The sequence below is a fragment of the Engraulis encrasicolus genome, chromosome 21, assembly GCF_034702125.1.
Source record: "Engraulis encrasicolus isolate BLACKSEA-1 chromosome 21, IST_EnEncr_1.0, whole genome shotgun sequence".
Taxonomy (NCBI): domain Eukaryota; kingdom Metazoa; phylum Chordata; class Actinopteri; order Clupeiformes; family Engraulidae; genus Engraulis; species Engraulis encrasicolus.
The window spans coordinates 26917906-26939674 of NC_085877.1; the positions used below are offsets into that span (position 1 = coordinate 26917906).

Below are 21769 nucleotides of genomic sequence, written 5' to 3' on the forward strand. Positions count from 1 at the left end.
GTGTGCCAGGGGAGATGGAGGGGTGCTGCCAGGAACCTGCAGAGTTTTTAGCCACGTACACCGTACTGTCACAACCCGTTCACGTCACACACACACACACACACACACACACACACACACACACACACACACACACACACACACACACACACACACACACACACACACACACACACACACACACACACACACACACACACACACACACACACACACACACACACACACACACTTTCACAAACACACACAGATGGATGTGAGTGTGGTGGGGGGTCTATAGTTTTTTCACTATGCTTCATATGTTGGCAAATACAGTAAAACGTTTGTAAATCTTCCGATTCTGCAAAAATAGGCTTGCAGAAATAACCTATCTAGATAAACACTAGTTATTATAGAGGTATAGGCAAATAAGGAGAATTGATGTAGAAATTCTGCATGGATCTTGTAGTATTGCTTTGAATTCGTTCTATGGGTTTTACTTTGTAAAATGTGTGTGGATGTGTTCACCTCTCTCTCTTTCTCTGTCTCTTTGTGTGTGTGTGTCTATGTGTATGTGGCGCATCACAGAAAAAGAGACAAGACAAATCTAGTTGAACCAAGAAAGAGACAGTTTAAGATAAGACCTACTAATAGCTGCACAGTATATTATTTCCCAGAATCATCAACCAACAATAGTCCCATCAGGCAAATCATTATAGCAAAATTAAGAACTTTATTTTTTGTTCAGAAAAATATTGTTTTCATTACAATACTGACAAGAATTTGAGAACATGAAAAGAATGTAGAAAATGAAACAAATCACCATTTCAGCTTGTTTTTACATACAGTCGTATACGGACTTCACTTCAGAGATCAAGCAATATATTAGGTTTCATCACTTTCAGCCATTCATTTTGGGGGTTGACACAAGCTACCAACTCCAGACGGCAAAAACACACTTTCTTGATTTCACTCAACAGTGCCATCAGTCGATATAAATGTGTAAAAGTCATAGCAGTCATAATCTTCTACTATGCATGGAAATGCATTAACAACTTCACATGTAGACCTGAGATCAGTGCCGCTTAAAGAAATCAATAAAGTTCTGCATTCAGCTGCAGTTTAACCTTGCACGGTCATCAGACTTAAAATAAAAATGCCACCTTATTATAGGGACCAATTTATATTGATGGACCAATACACAGTAGTGTACTATATTGGTCTAATGACAAGACATCTTGATTATATGCAGCATCTGAAATATCAGTGAATGGATACTATATCCTATACTGTATATTGTTCAGTCCAACATATCGGCTAACCGATTTACTCTGTTGCTCCACAGATATGCCTGATATATCGGTAAGTGTATTTGTATATTGGTCAAAAGATATATCCCAATATAGGCCTACTGTATATCAACTGACCGAAATATCTGTCTTCCGCAGTTCTATATTAATGGTGGCAAGGAAGCCAACAAGGGGGGACAAAGGGGTGGCCCATGGGGGCCCCATATTTGGATTCTCAATACATTGGATGTATTGGATTAGGGGGCCCTTCAGATGACTTTGTCCAGGGCCCGAGCAAAGCTGTCAGCGGCCCTGATGGTGGTATGTGTCCCATAGGTGTACTTCCTCGGCTGTGCGGTGGTCTGCCTGTGCTGCCGGCATGCCAACTCTAGAGGGCGCTGTGGGGTTGCGGTGGCGCGGCCTCCTCGGGCTCGAGCTGACATGCATGCTGTTGTTGTTGCCAATCTGCACAAAGGACAAGTCTGTGCCACAGATGCTAACTGGCAGGGGGGAGAGATAAGAAATATATGAGACCAAGAAATCAAAAACAAAAAATCATATCAAAACAAAACTAATAGAATGTGTTCGTAGGTCTATGAATTGTCCAATCGTCTAATGTCTACTTTTCTGAACTTTAAATATTCATTCATCCATTCAGAATATTCAAAATCACACAAATTAAGACTAATTAATCACACAAGGGCATGTTCAACATTTTTTTAAAAGCCTTTATGAATTTTATTTATTAATTGAAGACCAAGAGACTTACCATATCCGGAGGTGGACACAGGAGTTGAACTCTGGCGCTGCATACCAAAAGCAGAAGTAAGAAAGCAAATAGTCAGAAGCTAATATGTATGTTCACAGGAACACAAAATCAGTGTCAGTTCCATACACAAGGATTTAATGAACGTGTGTGGCTTACATGGTCAAAAATATATAATATATTTACCAAAATTGACATATTTTTATAGCCATATATCATGAAATTGTCATTAATAGGCTTAACCTCTCTGCACAGAGCCTATGCTATAGTTACTTTTACTCCTCAAAATTGTAATGACCAAGTTTTAATCTGTTACTTAAGGCTCTCAGTAATGATAGCAGTGTCATTATGATGTAGTTGAGTCTTTCCAGCATAGTGTGAATGGGCCCATCTGCACAAAGAGGATACTATATATAATGGACTCTGATGAAGATGGCTTGCCATCGAAACGTTAGTCCCTAACATGTTGTGCACTTGAATTAAAAAGAAAAAGCATCCCATCTGAGCTGCTCCGGTGTCTTCTCTTCATTCAAGATTACCTGCCTCCCTCCCGTTGATGCACCAGATGTAAAAACAGAAGCGTGTGGAACCCCTTTTTTGTAGGATACTATATATAGTAGTCTATGTATTGCAGTAATTCAATTGGTGGTGATGGTAATGGTGATGGTGTGTGTGGTGTGGGGGTTAAAATGTATCAATTACAGCAATGTGAATATTAGGTGTGTGTGTGTGTGTATGTGTGCGTGTGTGTGTGTGTGTGTGTGTGTGTGTGTGTGTGTGTGTGTGTGTGTGTGTGTGTGTGTGTGTGTGTGTGTGTGTGTGCGTGCGCGTGCGTGTGTGCGTGTCTGTACGTGTACGTGTACCTGTGTGTGTGTGTGTGTGTGTGTGTGTGCGTGTGCGTGTGCGCACATACGGGAGGGTATTAGTATATAAGATGTTCGCAAATGTTATGAGACAAACTTTTGCAAATCATTTCTTGTTTTCCTGCTCTCACCATATAATGTAGGATAGAAGGAGTAGGAGCAGCCTTCTTTGATGATTTTTGATTGGACATGGTCACCACGTAGGGCGGCCTCTGACGCTCAGGATTGGCTGTGATTGGCTCAGGAGCAGCTGGAGTGTGGGATTTTATTGGCTGATGCGGATGCCTTTCAATAGAATCTACAAGACAACAAACAGCAGAAACTCAGTTATAGAGTTACATTTCTTCTTGAATGATTTGAAGCTGCAGTCACTTTCACCTCCAAAATAAGTTGAAAAGATATTGATTGAATGAAACTTTCTTTGTGCACAAAAGACTGTAGCACCAAAAACATTTAACATTCAACTTTGCCACATACGCACGGTCTACACGCAACATTCATTGTGCAAAAGCAGGAAACAAAAACAAGGTCTGAATGAATGAATGAATGAATGAATGAATGAATGAATGAATGAATGAATGAATGAATGAATGAATGAATGAATGAATGAATCAACGAATCAACGAATGAATGAAACTAACCTGCAGTCTTTGATTTGAGTTGAGGGTTTTGACCACCAGTTTCCTAACAGACACAGAGAGGGGTTGGGTGTTGTTTGACTAACTAATAACAGTTTCAGCATATGGTGGTAGGCCTACTTATATTCTATGGAACATAAGTTAATGCAATTCAAACCACAAATGCTGTATGTCACTTATACACAATATGACATACTGTACTGAGGTACTCCCGTAATACATCTAGAGTAAAAATGTCTGATACCTGTTGAGGTGTTCTTTCTCTGCTCACTGGAATGGATGCTAGGGTGGGATAAGCATAATGTATTAGTCATCAACTCTAAAAACCATTGTGTGTCCATAAGTCATAATATGAGCACGGCCGCGCTGCCGCAGGTATAGTATTAGTTTTGACAGTAGTAGTAGTAGTAGTAGTTGCTGTTGTTGTGGGTAGGCCTAGTAGTAATAGTAGTAGTAGTAGTAGTAGAGTAGTAGTAGTAGTAGCCTAGTAGTGGTAGCAGGTTCCACTACAAGTAGGCTATAATGGTTAAGTAATTGTAAAAGTTAACTAATGGTTTATGGTTGAACTATAATTCACTTACAAACCATGTATTAATTACAATATTAATTCCTGCGTAATCATTTACGTAAGAATCACAACTAATCATTACTAATTGTTAGTTAAGCAATTGAATATTATATAGTGAATCACTTCTAAATCATTATTTAGTACAGTAAATTACATAAAAATCAATGATTACTAAATATAATAAACATCCTCTATAAATGGTATGAAGTAGTAGTAGTAGTAGTAGTAGTAGTAGTAGTAGCCTAGTAGTAGCAGTAACTAAAACAGAAACTAAACATACATATAAGACATTGGCAAAAATCACCCACACCCACACCCACACCCACACCCACACCCACACACAAACACCCACACACACACACACACACACACACACACACACACACACACACACACACACACACACACACACACACACACACACACACACACACACACACACACACACACACACACACACACACACAGTGCAGTAAAACATGCATGAGTTTAGTAGTAGTATAGTAGTAAGGACATTCTTAACAACTGTAGTTTTGCACTGTTGGATTCGGCTAATGAACTTGAAACTTGAAAACTATTTGAGAGAAGTGACAGTGAAAGGATACGAGAATATCATGTGAATGAGGGGAGTGGAAGGGAGAAGTGGATGAAAGAGAAAAGTTATTGAATAACAGAGGGGGGTAAAACAGAAGGGAATAAAAGGGAGAAGTAAATATGGGATTGTACCATGTAGGGGAACAGGGGGAGCTATCACTGTTTCACTGTGGGAGTTTCTGAAAGACGTCTCAGCATCAGAATCCTGACAAGAAGCAAAAAAAATTTCTGTGTTCACAGAAAAATAGAGGTGTGTGTGTGTGTGTTTATTCGAGAACGAGAGAGTGTGCGCACGAGAGAGAGAGAGAGAGAGAGAGAGAGAGAGAGAGAGAGAGAGAGAGAGAGAGAGAGAGAGAGAGAGAGAGAGAGAGAAAATTACAACTTACTTTGTGACTAGTATTCACGCAAGTCATTAGGGGTGTAAATCACAGCCTTCATGACGATACGATACGGTATCGATTTCTTAAATCAGGGATTCGATTTTTTTTCGATACTTAAGAATTCCCCACGATACGATGCGATTCGGTTCGATTCGATTTTTTTCCAATTACTTTTCCACTACTATTGTGTTATGGAGCTAGGGCATTGCACAGGGGCCAGCGATTCGATTCTTTTCGATTCTTAAGAATGCCCCACGATACGATGCGATTCGATTAAATCGCAGGCAGATACTTCCGATACATCGATACATTTCAATTTTATTTACATCCCTACAAGTCATGTCTGTATTTTACACATGGTAGAAATGGTAATGCATGCAATGATGAATGACTGTTGTGCAGTGGGGAACGCGGTGAGCACAGACGTACCAGCTTCTTCTGAACAAGATAGACCGCGTCACTGATCCCCCTCTTGTGCAGGTCATACAGCCTCTTGGTCACCGGGTGGCATTCTGAAGAGGAGTGATCCATGAAAGCAAGTCAAAAAGTGAAAGTGAGAAGCATTGGGAAACTCTCGTGTGTCATTGTGACACAGCAGCTGCACTGTAAATTGTAGAGTGTTAATGCAACACTGTGAGAGTGGAACCAACACTGTGCATGTTAAAATGAACACTGTTGAATTAACACTGATGAATTTACTGTGCATTAGGCAAAATGATTATGTGCACAAACATACATTTAGAGTAGGCTATATGTACTTGCTTTATGCATGTATGCAGGACCGCTTACAGCATTTGCTGGGCCCGGGACAAAGTCGTCTACCCAATACATACAATTTAAGGGGGACCCAATTCTGGCCCCCCTATCTCCCTGGGCTTGGGACAACATACTCCTTTGCCCCCCTCCGCCCCCCTGTCGGCGGGCCTGCATGTATGTCCTGTATTGTTTGCACATTAATAATAATTGATTCTTTATATGCACAATTTGTATAGATAATAATATCAATAGATCAATATTTTAGTTCTAAGTTTTAAGGTATACCAATTAGCTAGGTCAAAGGTTAGGGGGTTCAAGGAATGAATCAAGCAAAAAATAACAGCAAAAAACAGTAAAATGATAAAAGATCCTAACAAAATGAAACATTTAACAATACAGATACTTATCTGTTTCTACCAGAGAGGTACTGTGTGTTTTGAAGGGGGAAAACATTAGGTTTCAAAGACCTAAAATATATCTCTTACCCTCAAAGGAAGGTCTGTCAGCCAGGTCTTTGGCCCAGCATTTCTCCATCAGCTTGGCCATGTCCCCCAGTCCCTCCACACAGCCCATGTCCAGGGCCTGGAGCTCAGGTCGGTCGCCCAGGGGGATCCGGAACCGCACCAGGCTGGAGTTAGCGTCTGCAGGGAAGCAGCGGGGGGTAGGCAGCGAAAGGTGGGAAGGGTGGGAGAGAGGCTTATTAGGTTACCTTTTACATTACATTACATTGCACTTAGTGGACACTCATCCAAAGTGGCTTACAGGTATTTAGGTACAGTGTATTGGTTACAGGCCCTTGAGTAATCTGGGGTTAGGTGTGACTTGCTCAGCCATGGATGAAGGTGCTGGTAAGGGTGGGATTTGAACCTGCAACCCTCTGATCTACAGGTCAGTGCTCTAACCATTGAGTAAGGCAGCTAACACCATATTGCACCAGGGCCAACCAACAACAGTTGTACCTGTACCTAAATAAACTGTAAGTCCCTTTGGATAAAAGTGACAGCTAAATGCAATTTAATGTAATGTAATGTAATGTAACATGATAAGCTTCATCACTGATGTGCAAAAACGAGCGAAAGTGGTGTTCCAGAGCCAGCGTATATCGAGGATTGCATTGAGAAACATGGGATAAGAAGATATAACGGTCAAAGGTGAAGAATTAGGGAATGGCTATCAATATTTCCATTGCATTGCGTGTGTGTGTGTGTGTGTGTGTGTGTGTGTGTGTGTGTGTGTGTGTGTGTGTGTGTGTGTGTGTGTGTGTGTGTGTGTGTGTGTGTGTGTGTGAGTGTGTGAGTGTGTGAGTGTGTGTGAGAGAGAGAGAGGGAGGGAGAGAGAGAGAGAAAGAGAGAAAGAAAGAAAGAAAGAAAGAAAGAAAGAAAGAAAGAAAGAAAGAAAGAAAGAAAGAAAGAAAGAAAGAAAGAAAGAAAGAAAGAAGTTAATTTAGTTTGGATGAGAAGATCTTGACTCACAGGGGTAAGGCTCCTTCCCCGTGAAGATGGACCACAGCAGCACGCCATAGCTGCAGAGGAGGGGAATTACAGAGTTACTCATACTGAACTAAACCAGCGGTTCCCAAACTGGGGGTCAAGACCCCTACAGAGGTACTGCAGGGTAGTAGTAACAGTATTCACTTTCATTGGGTAGCCTGTTACTGCAGATGGGGTCACCGGCGGGCCTATTCACTATTTGTTGAAAATACTTAACTTCATCATAACAACGTTGCTATGACAGTACCGACAGCCTTAAGTTACGGATTAAGCCCTTAAGACACAGCATTATAAATCAGCTGTTACCAGAACGACAATGACCATGTCGTAATGTATTACTAAAGGCCCCGTGCACTGTCATAGTAATGTAATACTATAGCAGTTAACTTTCAATGTCTATTACAGCGTGACACAGGAGGTACAGGGTGCATTAAGGGGCAACGGCATAGACATTACAATTTTGGTGCCAGTAAGGTTATAACATAGGCTCTGTGCTAAGGGGTTAATGAATGTGTTTACTTCTCCTGTGAATTTCAAAAAGAAATTAAGGGCCATTTAGAATATGGGGGGTGGTGGGGGGAGGCGGTGGCAAAAATATTCTCACGTCCAAAACAGGAATGGATTATCCATAAGGGCCAGTGGCACAGTGCCCAGGGGCCCCAACCACATAAAGCCAGGGGGCACCACATGACACACATTTTACAAATCGTCGCTGTCAGGCAGAAACGTCCTATCTCCACTTCTCATTGTTTCTTATGTATTAATTATAAATCAATATTTTCTAAATAAATAATCATTGCAACATTAAAGTTGGCTACTAAATTATTTATCATACACATATACCCATGGAGACTGACCAGTAGTAGTACTGTCTTATATTTTATAATGAATAAAGAACGAATATAAAAAAGTAAAAATAATAGTGGAGATACAAGGTTTCTGCTGGACAGCAACGAAATATTGTTCATTAAGGGGACACCTGCAAGGTGTACTGTCCGGTGGCGCCACAGTTTGTTAATACGGTCCTGGTCCAAAAAGGGACCCAGCAGAGAAAGATTGAGAACCGCTGATAAACAGAGTTTAAGTAAACCGCTCCGCAGGAGCCATATTTGGCAACATGACGCAGCTCATGGCCAGAGATGCTTTGAGCAGGGTATAATTAAGGCATGCTGATTCAAGAAACAGTCACTGCAGCACACACACTTGTGTGTGTCCAAATGTGGACATTCAAAATAGAAAGTTCAGATTTAGTATTCAGTTACACTATCTGCACGGGATACACTAGCCTGATTATCATCGACTTTCAAATCTCTTTGAGACTTGGTTTGACCAAGAGCATAACAATTAACGTTTCCCAAACAGCATGGTTGACCCACCTCCCTAGGTTTGCTACTGGCTGACTGGTGTCCGACAAAAGTGGGTGGAGTTCCTGATTTTTCCGGAGATCAGAAACGAAATTCACATTGCTATTGGCCTGACTAGAAGCAGCGCCGAAAGTGCTGCGTCACTAGGAGGGTGTGGCCTGACTAGGGATACACTGCAATCTATATATGTGAAAACACTAATATAGTACTTAGGCCTACTAACAGCCTTCATTGATATTGCTTATTTGCTTGCTGTTCACCTCTACCTGTAAAACATATTAAAGGAATTATCTGGAGGGAAATATATTGCAGGTCAATTTTTTAATGATTGGCAGTACATACCGTATAGTGCGATGACCCAAGATCAAAGTCAGTCATCAATCAGGTGCGTTTTGAGAAGGTCTGATTGTACCGCATTATCTCCAGAAAATCTCCAGATAAATCTGCTGCCCTTTAACCCCTTGGCACAGAGCCTATGTTATAAGCTTACTGTTACCAAAATTGTAATGGCTATGTGTTAATGGCTTTGTCTTAATCTGTTACTTAAGGCTCTCGGTACTGTCATAGCAATGTTGTTATGATGTAGTTGAGCATTTTCAGCAAATAGTGAATAGGCCTGCGACCACATCTGCAGTAAGAGGCTACCAAATCACCTGTACACGTCAGACACAGGAGTGGGTTTGTAGGAGAAATGAAATGCCACACACAAGTACCTGTACACATCAGATGCAGGAGTGGGTTTGTAGGACAGATGAAACGCTTCAGGTGGCATGTAGCTTATCGTCCCTCCCGTCTCACTTTCGGAGTCCTTGTGTTTTTTGGATATGCTGAGGGCTAGCCTGGCCAAGCCAAAGTCTGTCAACTACAACACACATACAATACAAGTACATAAACACATGAGTCATGTTAGTTAAGGACCAGGAACATGTGCGCGTGTGTGTGTGTGTGTGTATGTGTGCGCGCGCGTGCGTGTGCGTGCGTGCGAGCGTGTGCGTGCGTGGGCGCGCGTGCGTGTGTGCGTGCATGCGTGCATACTGTAGCTAGCATAGTTAAATTACTTGGCGATGGATGTCGTAGGATGTGTACATTACTTTTCATGAGCTCAGAATTTCCTCCGTGAATGGCTGAGGGTGTATAGACAGCACACAGCTCCCTAACCATATGACCTTAAAGTTTAGACACTTTATAATGAGGGATGCATAAAAAGCATTATGAAGACATCGTAAATAGTTAACAAATGATGAACAAAGCATTAACAAATGTTTGTAAATGAGTGGGAAATGCTATCGAAAGATTTTATATTTATAAAAATTGTAAATGAATAAAATGAAAAAAACTCTATTAAAAGGTTTGTAAAGTATTGAACATGTTTGCAGATATTTGAAAAAGCATGAATAAAACTTGGTTATTAATTAAATAATGTATTAATGTTTTGTCCATCATTAGTTTATTAATTTATGTACTAAGTCTTTATAAAGCTTTTTATGAATCCCTTATTATAAAGTGTAACTCAATCATTTAACGGAAATGATATTTGCCAACTCATTCATTACCACGTGCGACTCCATAGTGTGCAGTGCATTACAATCGGAAAAAACCCACAAGGATTTCACAATACGGCACAGAATACCCCTTCTGGTCTACCTTCCTCCTTTTTTACTGTTTCACTCCATGTCAATTTCACTGCAGTCATGGCTGACTGTTGAAATGGGGAAGAAATCATGGTAACAGCAATGTTGTAGCCCAACAATTACACATTGCTCATCAAATTACAAGCATGAAAGGGAAATTTGCTGTGTGACGCCCAACAAAGAGACTTGGTGAAAAGATCCAACCATTAGGCCCACTTATCACTTCCTTCCGCAATTTAGTGCAGCAGGCATTCTGGGGGATGTAACACTGAAACCAGACTCATCTCAAGCATGCCGCTCCGATAGCGAAGGGGATGTTTTCTCTATTGTATGCTTTTTGAAATTGTATCAGACGCACAGAAAATGGCACAGAACAATTTTCAGAAAGGACAATAAACAATCGACACTACTACATAGTACTACACTTCTATGACCGCTATTTGCGATTCATTTGACGACATAGGGAGAACATTAATAAGCTGGAGATTGCCCAGCCCTGGCACAGATGTTGTCTGTATTGATTATGCGTATAAGCAACCCCCAAGACACACCCTCCCCATATATGTGCCATGACTGTTGATGAACTATGAACAATTATGAACTAGTTCATGTTGAAATGTGTGAACTGATCTTTGAATTAGTTCCAGTAGAAAAGAATCTTTCCCAACACTACATATTTATGTCCTTATTTTGTCCCATAATAACTCCATACCACTCAGCTCACACACCGACAAATCTGCACTGTCTCTGCATACAACCAGCCAGCGCCACACGTTGATATAGCTCAGTGTTGCCAGATGGAAAATGCAGAATTATCGTACCAAAACCTCAAAATTATCGTTTTTGGGGGCTATTTGGGAGGAAATTATCGTAAAACACCCAAATTGTTGTTTCAAGGCATCAAAATGAACTGAATGGCAACTCTGAAATTATCGTACATCATGTTTTTTTATCATACAGAGGGCAAAATGGACAAAATTATGGTACAAATACGATAATTATCGTACATCTGGCAACACTGATATGGCGGCAGTGTTTGGCCATACCAACACAAACATCCCCTTGGCAACAGAGTGACAACCAGATGCCTAGCAACCTCCCCAGACAGCAATTAGATTTGGGCCGGGTCCGTTTTCAAGTCAGCAGATCCGCATAGCAGTCACAGTTATTTTGCCGATCAGCGGCAGCTCCGATCCGGACCAGTAGTTTGACAGTCAGTTTTGAAGGCTCCTGGCGGAGGCGGGCCAGATAAGCAATCCGGACGCGCCATAATAAAATAATTCAGTCCGATTTGAAGGCGCGTGGCGGGTGCGGGCCACACAAAGCAATCCGGACGCGCCAAAACTGAATTTGTTCCCCAACTGTCACTTTGGAACCCTCAGAGAGAGAGACCGTTCTTCAGTTTACCTCAGCTGAACTCAACTATCCGCCTGTGTCGCGTCTCGTCCAACACTGCACTGTCGTGACTTGATCATTCAATGATGGTAAGTAATTATTTAACTTAATACTATGGTAGAAGTAAAATACACTCACACGCCGTCGCCACCACTATTTCAGCATTTTAGTCCAGTGAGTTAATTCCTCTGTTGTGTCGTGAAATGGCTTGGCCGAGCACTGAATCATAACACCGCAGCATCGCGCTAACTTGCTGCTGTCTTTGTGGCTGGCGGGCTGTGGCATCATAAGCTTTTGATGAACCCACTCAAAATGTGTCATGATCGGGCTATTTGAGTCAATTTTAGCGGCATTGGCAGTAATGGTGATAATCTTTTATGAAGCTAACATCCCAAACATACCCTATCAACACGGGACAGAAACAAAGGTAGTTTCTAGTCGACTAGCACTACTACCGGTAGTTCTGTAACTAGGACCGCTGTGATTTGTATAACATTCGCCAAAAAAGCTAGGTATAGGTGCGAGTGTGATGTACATGATGTGTTCGATTATTTTCAATCAATTTCTGATGGCTTAATAATCACCGTATCCATGTTGTGCCGCCGACAGCAAACATTCTGTGTTGTGCTATTAGCTCACCTTGAGCTGAATTCATTTGACATCACGCAGTTTGTAACTCCTTGATTGTTGTAGCCTATTTACACAAATCCTAAATGGTCGTATTGTTAGTTTAATAACTGCATTGTGATGTAGGCTATAACATGGATTAGGCTTCATCAAAATACTGTGAATTAAAGCTCATGCATGTTGTATGCAAAACGTTGAAACTTTTTTTGTCTTTCTTTTCCTCTTTGCTTTGGGTTGGGTAGAATTGTACGGTAGGTTCAGCCATTCCTTGATCGACCTGACACCAGCATTAGGCCTACTCGATGTGTATGAAGCAAGCTGCCTCTGCATCAAGTGAGGGAAGAAGCCGCCACTGAAAAGCTTTTTGGACTGTCATTTGAAGGTATGAGCCGAGAGTTGTAAACAGGAATGCCAATTGTACTAGGCCTATATTTTCACAGTGAAATCCCAATAACTATTTATTATTCATAATTATTTATTCTTTTTCTGCTACAGGACACAAATGAAAGGACAGGAATTCTGCTCTGCGGCGTTGGTCTCACTATTTATTCAAGAAGCCCTTGGACACCACCAGAATGTATGAAGTAAGTTGTTTTTATGTTATGCATTAAAGCCCATGCATGCTGGCACGCCCCCCCCCCCTCTCTCACTCACACACACACACTTGTTGTACTGCACTCAATAAGAGCTTGCCTGATGCTGTTGTTTGGTGGCCTGAATGTGCATAGAATACCTACTGTCTACTTGAATAGGTTTATTGTATGTTCTATGTATTTCTATGACAAACTTTCAACCTTTTTGTGTTTCTTTTTCTTTTTGCTTTGGGTAGAATTGTAAACAGTAGGCACAGTCATTCCTTGATCGACCTGGCATCAACATCGCTCGATGTGTATGAAGCTGCAAGTGAGAGAAGAAGCCGCCACTGAACACCTTTTTGGACTGTCATGTGAGTGTATGAGCTGACAATTTAACTTCTTTAACTGTTGATCCTGCTGAGACGTATGTAAGTGGCTTGATAATGTCTCATTTACACTAATGTATGTCAAGCTGGTCTTAGGCTAACAAGACTACCATGAAATCTTAAAAGTTTTGGACAGACGTCTCAATTTCACCATTGTGTTGTGCCATACTGGACAAGTATTACTTGCTCAGTTTTGACAACCTAATTCTATATTCTGCTGTGCAACTTGTGCACAAAATGATTCACAATTCTGCTCCACCACCTCTGAAAACTTTTATCCATCCTTGCTCTGAACAAATTAGCAGAACAACTAGATCTACCACCAGAGGAAATAGTAGCCTCCCAAGCCGGGTAACAGCATACATTTGCACAATCTGTTTTTGCAGAGCAACTAAATAATGGAATGCCCTTCCCACCCACATAAAAGGCATTACAAACTTTTATTCATTCTCACTTGGAGTGAAGAAATGGCTTTCATGTACCCAGTCTGGTCACCATTTTAGTGTGTGTGTGTGTGTGTGTGTGTGTGATGTGTGTGTGTGATGTGTGTGTGTGTGTGTGTGTGTGTGTGTGTGTGTGTGTGTGTGTGTGTGTGTGTGTGTGTGTGTTATATGTTTTCTTACCTGCCCAGGGAATGCAGATGGAAATTAGCTTTTAGCTATAATGTGGTGCAGGTCATCTTTTTTTTTACTATGTAACTAATGTACTTTGCACATGGTCCCTGATGAAATAAACCAATAAACTAAACTAATTGTAAACATGGATGCCAATTGTACTAAATATTTTCACAGTGAAATCCCAATAACTATTATTCATAATTATTTATTCTTTTTCTGCTGTAGGACACAAATGAAAGGACAGGACTTCTACTCTGCTGGGTCGGCCTCACTACATATTCAAGAAGCCCTCGGACGTCATCAGAATGTATTAAGTAAGTTGTTTTTATGTTATGCATTAAAGCCCATGCATGCTGGTGCGCACACTCTCTCACTCTCTCTCACTCTCACTTACTCTCTCTCTCTCTCTCTCTCTCTCTCTCTCTCTCTCTCTCTCTCTCACACACACACACACACACACACACACACACACACACACACACACACACACACACACACACACACACACACACACACACACACACACACTTGTTGTACAACACTCAACCAGAACTTGCCTGATGCTGTTCTGTGGTGGCCTGAAAGTGCATGGAATACCTACTGTCTACTTGGCTAGGTTGACTGTATGTTCTGTGTACGGGGTCATGTTCCCAAAGCCCATTGGTCCCACAGCTTATTCCTGCTGCTCCATGTTCCCACATTTTAAAGAAATTATTCAAATATACAGTGCACAGCAATAATGAGTATACCCTTGTTGAAAAGTAACATTTTGAACACACAAGTTATTCCCAAAACGCTCATAGAGTAAGTGTAATACAACATCTTTTGAGCTTACATAAGAAAATTAAGGCCAATTGTATAACTTAAATGACATATTTGCCCATTTTTGTGAAATTATGCTGGTGCAAAATTGAGTACACGCCTATCATAGTGTCTGAGAAGGGGCCGTGTTGGCCTGAATTGTCTCGAAATTTAAAGGGATTAAAAGGGAGGTCATTGTTGTGCGTTTTATCTTTGCCTTGCATTTAACTTTTACATTTTGAGTCTGCACCTGGCTATAATTGATGTGTGTGAGATTCGAATGAAATCCTATAGGGAGTATCATGATCTGTTTCAGTAGTTACAGTACATGTTGACAAGCATATTTCTTTTTGGTGAAATTCAGCTTCCTACTGTTGATGGCACCCACACAGCCCCAAGCCATGCCACTCCCACTACCATACTTGACTTTCAGCATGAGGCACTTTCCTTTGTACACATCGCTTTTTACCACCACACATGTTTGACACCATCTAAAGCCAATTTGTTTATCTTGATGTCATTAGATCAGAGGACATGGTTCCAGTAACCCATATCCTTAGTTTGTTTGACTCTGATGAGACCATGATAAACAAATTTGCATTTGATGCTGTCAAGCATGTGTGCCATTGACTGAAATGTTAAATACATCATTGCCGTGATTAAGGCGATTACATTTCTAACCAAATATTAAACATTGACATGTTATTTAGAAAGTCGAGAATTTTAACTGATTTGATATGACAATATGACCCGTTTCTTTTTTTCTGAAGAGAATGGTGATTTCATCACAATCTTCTAATTTTGTGAGTTACTTAATTCATGGTTTCTTGAAGCCAAAAATATGCAAGAATAAACAAATTATTGGCATAGTTTAAAATGTGGGTCGTGAATCTATAATCTATGAAAGTGTAACATTATTGATGGAATTATGGAAATAAATAAACATTTTCATGATATTCTAATTTTTTGGCCAGCACCTGTATGTGTCAGTTCATTCACAATCGTATGTAATTTGTGCCTGCACATACATCTGCATTAAGTCTAACGTTTCCCTTCTGCTTTGTGTGCTTTTTAATATCTTACAGTGTGAAGAGGCAACAAGGGAGAGATGAACGCTATCAAACATGTGGAGATGGATCTGGCAGCCGACCGCTTTGGCACACACCCAACAAGAAACAAAACAATAAAGAATACTAAAATGCATAATTTGTAAGCAGCTCATTTTTTAAAAACATTGTTTGCTCTTGCTTGAAGGTGCACTGTGTAAAATTGTGGCCAGAGTAGTTATTGCATCTATGGTGCTCATTGAAACTGTGCTGTCTACTGCTAATTTAGATTTTTGCATGAATACCAAAGTGTAGTGAGTTTTGCAGCTAAAATGTCTATTTCTGGAAATTCAAAATGGCGGACCATGGAGAAGATCCCCCTTTTCATGTATGAAAAGTGCAAATTTCCCAGTCATGTTGAATACTTTGGTGGTGGTAAATATCTGTTAAAAAGTTAACATTTGTGAATGGGCATAATGAATTCTGGAAATGAACAACTAAAAATATTCCACGTCCACCTTTAAAGGGGTATGCCACTATTTTGGGGCTTAATACAGTTAAAATCGTTGGCCAGGGTTTATATAGGTGGTAAAGTGTCTTATTTTTCATGTAAGCCGTTGTCTTCTTTTAAGACAAGTTAGAAGAGGAAGCATGTCGCTAAGCTAGTGAAAGTCAATGGATCCGTGTAGCATGTAGCAATGCTACATGGATGCATTGACTTTCACTAGTTTAGCGACATACTCCCTCTTTTAACTTGTCTTAAAGCAAGACAACGCTTCACATGAAAAATAAGACACTTTACCACCTTTATAAACCCCAGCCAACGATTTTAACTGTATTAAGCCCCAAAATAATGGCATATGCCTTTAAATACCCCTTTAATCCGGATCAGGTCCAGATAAGGCCCAGATAAGGTCCGGATATGGGCCAGATGAGCCCCAACTGTGTATTACGGATCAGGGCCAGATCATGGTCAGATGCGTATTACGGACCTGGGCCAGATCTGGCCCAGGTCGGCCACAAATTCCAAACATGTGGATCGGACCTGGGCCAGATCCATTCCGGATCCATAATCCGGACCTGTTCCAGCTCAGCGCCATTGTAAAATAAGAAACCGGGCCAGACCAGGATTGCGGACCTGGCCCAAGTGCCTGCCAACATCTGTCACAGATCTGGGCCAGACCCATTTTGCTGTCTGGGTCCACCTTCCAGTCAGAGGTGTCCTCCCCAGTTCAGACAGTACAAACCCTGCCAGAAATTTGATACTACCATCTCTGACTCACAATGAGCGGCAAAAACAGGTAGATCAGCCAGAGCTCAGTGACTTCACTGTTGAAACCTGTTGGAAGGAAAACGTGGCAGGGATCTCACCCAGGGATTGACCCCTTCGACATCTTCCCAGAAACCATGCAGGTATCAGCTTTCCACCTCTCACACTACCTGTTACCTGATACAGGTGCCAACGATGGCGTTGATTACTTCCCTGGATGTGACCAAGTAACTCTCCATGAAATTGTACAAATAGGCCGGTATCTTCTCGTTGGCCAGCCTATATTATCCGGTCAATATTTGGCATATCAGACATGGAACTCAATATTTTATAATCATGTAGGCCTAAATATAAAGATATCATATAAAGTTCATAATTAATGTCTACCTTCGGAAATATACAACTACAAAAAAATAGGCCACTCTCTACATATTCCGCAGTATCCTTTAGGTCAGCGGTCCCCAACCACCGGGTCGCGGACCGGTGCCGGTCCGTGGACTATTTGATACCGGGCCGCACGACATAAGTTTTTTTTTTTTTTTTTTTTTTTTTAATCCAGAAGACATGCCTTTGTTATGAACTGCAGTGCAGAACTTATCTCAAATATAACTTTTAGTATCGCCATATTAATATTTGCATTAGCCTAGACGTAGCACAAGTAGGCTATTTTAATTTTCAATAACAAGCAAACTTTTCTTTGTGCCGTCCAATCAGTTGAATGTCAAATGCGCCAGACGCATGCTCCGAGGCCGCGCCCACTTTACATTTCAATGCTGCAATGCAAAGTGGATGGTGGCCGTTTTGGAGTGTTGGCTGTCTTCTCCGGGCGGCTCTTTCTTTTTAAGGCTTTTGAACGTTGCGAAGCAAACTTTTGGGAGCTATTTTAGAAATCCACTTCTATCATTTGTTGCTATTGTATTTCAGTTTTGTGACAACAACGCTGTGTTACGAACGTAATTGCGTTGCGAGACATGTTTTGTGGTTGCAACTAATAATGACCAACACTTTTTTTCAGGAGCTCCTGAAAGTCAGCGTTAGCAGAAAATCAAGCGATGACATGCAACCTTTTGCCGTTTTAAAAATATTGCACATAAAACCACAGGCACTCGAACCGCGGTAGAATCAAACGCTGGTTATGCAGCAGTCCACACAAACGCGACGCGAGGGCACGAGCTGCTAGTGGCAAACTTCAGCGGTATCATCTCCAGCATCCAACTATTCCCCGTGTCGTGTGTTCGAGAAAACAATGACGACTGCTTGTTGGAAACGGTTGACCTTGAATTAATAGAAGCGCCACTTAACCAGGAGACCTATAACCCAGTCATAAATAGCCCTGAATTTCACTGCGCAAAATGCCCTCAATGAAAATGAACATGGCCAGAGCAGAGAACGCATGGTGAAAAATAGTAGCAGTAGGCCTATGTAGTAGCCTAGTTTTGGGTGATCTCCCTTGCACCACTAGCTCTATGATCAAGAATGGCTCCACAAATTAGTCAGTTTAATAGTCAAATACTAAATGACTGTTACACATTTTGAATGGAATGAAGGAAAAGGATTAGGCCTTATTTTTAGACCCTATTGATACTATTGATAATATTATTATTAGGCCTATTAATAATAACAATGATAACTAATAGGCCTAATAATAATAGTGTGGTGATAATGATAATATTTATTATTATTATTATTATTATTATTAGTAATAGTGTCCCAGCCGCCGCAGCGCCCTTACTACTCGCAATCCAGCCCTGGCAGGGGGCTCCCCTAGGTGGCCGCTGGTCTCTGCCTGAGGTTTCTTCCTGACTACAGGGGGTCTTTTTTCTCAGACCTCACCGAGCTTTTTTTCCCCCTCACAAACTATGAATCAAGCGAAAGGGAGTTTTTCCTCACCCCTGATGCCACCAGGGGCCGCACCTGAGCGCCCAATCTCTGTGTGACTATCTATGACTTATGATAGGCCCAGCCACTATGGACCTTACACATCTAAGAATCCTGGTCCTAACCTACGTTGACCTTATGACTCTACATTCTCTGTCTATCTCTTCTTCCTCTGCCTTCTTGCTTTTTCTGCCTCTCCTCTATACCTCTCCTTTTAAATCTATCTCTAACAATGTTTTTTCCCATTTGTTAAGCACTTTGAGTTACATGCCTTGTATGACACAGTGCTATACAAATACAATTATTATTATTATTAAATTATTATTATTATTATTATTATTATAACGCGTGACTACCGGTCCGCGAAAAAAAAATGGGACTCAAACCGGTCCCTGGTGCCAAAAAGGTTGGGGACCCCTGTTTTAGGTCAATGTCTACCACTGAATGCACAATTGTAAAGGGAACCATATCCGTTTCATTCTGTAAATGCATTCATGGTTTTATGTTGAATGTTGGATTCATTGCTTCCATCAAAAGCCACGCCCTGATGAAGACCCAGTGTGGGTTGAAACCGGTTGGTGGTTTTACCAGTGTTACCAAATATTCTCTATTCTGCATTTAAACCGTCTCAGGTGTTACCATGCCCCAGATGAAATAAAGGGTTTTTAATTAAAACTTCCTTGCCCAGGTGAAAAAGTGGTTCAATTTAGTACAATGAAAGCATGACTGAAGTGTACTTAGCATGTTAAAAGTGCACTCGTGCTTTTTGTGCTAAGAAAAAGTACGTTTACAATATTCTTATTTTAAGTGTACTTAAAATTAGGTGTAATTAAGTTGCTCTCAAAGAAAGTACACTTAGCGAACCATACTTCAAGTGGACTTGGAAGATGTTTGGCTAAAGTGTATTTAGAGGAATATACTAATAGTGAACTTACTAGAAGTGTATTTTTTATTAACATATTGCAATTGCACTTTCTTTAAGTGCACTATGATTATACTTCACCCAAATGTCTTCGAAGTGTGATTTTCTATAGTGCACTTTAAAGTAAATCACTTTAACATATTGGAAGTATACTTTTTCTAAGTGCACCATGATTGTACTTCACCCAAATATAGTCAAAGTGTGCTTACACAAAGTGCATTTACCCATCATGCACCATCATGCATGTACCATCATGCAATGCACTTCTTGGAGCTAAATTTCTCAAACAGAAAGCCATTTATCTCTAAGGAATATCTTTGGTTTGCATGAAAATATTACTCATTGTTATATTCTGTGTTTATTGTAGGTTTTCATTTTATTTTAAGCGGAACACAAAACATGACCATGTTCCCACCGTCATTATGATGGTCACGTATATGTTCTGGTATACATAGGCTCACACTTCCTTTAATATCATGGTGGGAGGTAAGTTGGAACAAGTTGTTCAAACAAAGACTGGAGGGTCACCATTAGTGATCAATTCAAGTGATCAACTGCAGGAAGGCAGACCGAGATTGATATAAAGTGAAATGTGTATCTGAAATCTCTGTAACAATGCAATGATTGTAAATGTCTGTCGTGCTAGGCATGCATACTGTAACACTACTGTGACATGTGGCTGTGTGTAATGTACAAGCTCTGAGGACCAGCATGGATTGTAGTATTACATTTATATCATGTCATGTAGGCCTACTTGGGAGTGTACTGTAAATATACTTCAAGCATACCTGTTATATATTTACAATACTTAATATGATATACTTTTTACAGACTTAAAATGTTCCAATGTAGTCCAAAGGAGCATGAAGTTAATATACTTTTATTGAACTTCTAGTAACAATAAAATGTTATAGAAGTGTACTCAAGCACACTCTTAATGCCATACAAATGCATGAAAGGCGTGTTTGGAGCATACTTTCAAAAGTATGCTTGTAGTGCACTTAAAGTTGTCCAAAAGCGGTGCCAATTTAGCATCCTCAGTGTGCTGCAAGTGTGCTGAAGTACTGCTTTAGTAGTGCTTCAGCGCACTACTAGTGCAATGAAGCGCACTTTAAATCGCCGAAAATAGTACACTTTGTACTAAGTACGGTCAAAAAAAGTACACTTTAAGTATATGGGTTTTTCACCTGGGTGTCTACCTGTGGAGTTGCCTGAAGCTGGCCCTACTGCCACCACGTTCTAAATGAAAAGCCACACACTGTTTGCTTTTGCAGCGTACTGTTTTGGTTCCTGTTCCCTAAACCACAAAGCAGCAAACCAACTGCTGCAGTACCATAAGGGAAGGTGAACTACAGGACGCATCAGCACAAAATGGTTGATGAGGGAACTGTGCATAGAATGTTTGGTTCCCAACAGGAGCCATTTAAAATAAAATAAAAAGGCTTCAGGTCCACACACACACACACACACACACACACACACACACACACACACACACACACACACACACACACACACTGCAGTAAAACATGCATGAGTTTAGTAGTATAGTATAGTAGTAAGGATGCGCGAGCGCGCGTGCACACACACACACACACACACACACACACACACACACACACACACACACACACACACACACACACCATGGCGTTGAGGTCACTGTCAAACAACGGGTTGTTAGGCTTCAAGTTCACTCACACACACACACACCATGGCGTTGAGGTCACTGTCAAACAACGGGTTGTTAGGCTTCAAGTTCACACACACACACACACACACACACACACACACACACACACACACACACACACACACACACACACACACACACACACACACACACACACACGCACGCACGCACACACTAACACACACTAACAGACACACACACCTTGGCGTTGAGGTCACTGTCCAGCAGCACGTTGCTTGGC

The 21769-nt window shown here is 41.0% G+C and overlaps 1 protein-coding gene and 1 long non-coding RNA gene across 2 annotated transcripts in view; one reads left to right on the top strand and one right to left on the bottom strand.

Annotated features, from left to right (window-relative positions):
- Positions 1-722: 722 nt before the first annotated feature.
- The window catches only part of ripk3 (receptor-interacting serine-threonine kinase 3), a 24404-nt gene continuing 3357 nt past the window's right edge, over positions 723-21769 (bottom strand). Inside the window, exons 4-14 of the mRNA XM_063186824.1 lie at positions 21730-21769; positions 9401-9549; positions 7306-7355; positions 6319-6474; positions 5507-5589; positions 4830-4902; positions 3780-3817; positions 3539-3581; positions 3029-3195; positions 2038-2074; positions 723-1768 (exon numbers count right to left, since the gene is read on the bottom strand). The exon at positions 21730-21769 is cut by the window's right edge and continues 52 nt beyond it. Coding sequence (XP_063042894.1) covers positions 1572-1768; positions 2038-2074; positions 3029-3195; positions 3539-3581; positions 3780-3817; positions 4830-4902; positions 5507-5589; positions 6319-6474; positions 7306-7355; positions 9401-9549; positions 21730-21769 — 1033 coding nt within the window. The 3' untranslated portion in view covers positions 723-1571. The remainder of the gene's footprint in view (positions 1769-2037; positions 2075-3028; positions 3196-3538; positions 3582-3779; positions 3818-4829; positions 4903-5506; positions 5590-6318; positions 6475-7305; positions 7356-9400; positions 9550-21729) is intronic.
- Positions 11474-16329, top strand: LOC134437064 (uncharacterized). The gene is made up of 6 exons (XR_010032321.1): positions 11474-11802; positions 12583-12722; positions 12836-12924; positions 13170-13286; positions 14144-14232; positions 15805-16329. It is a non-coding gene; the product is annotated as an uncharacterized LOC134437064 (long non-coding RNA).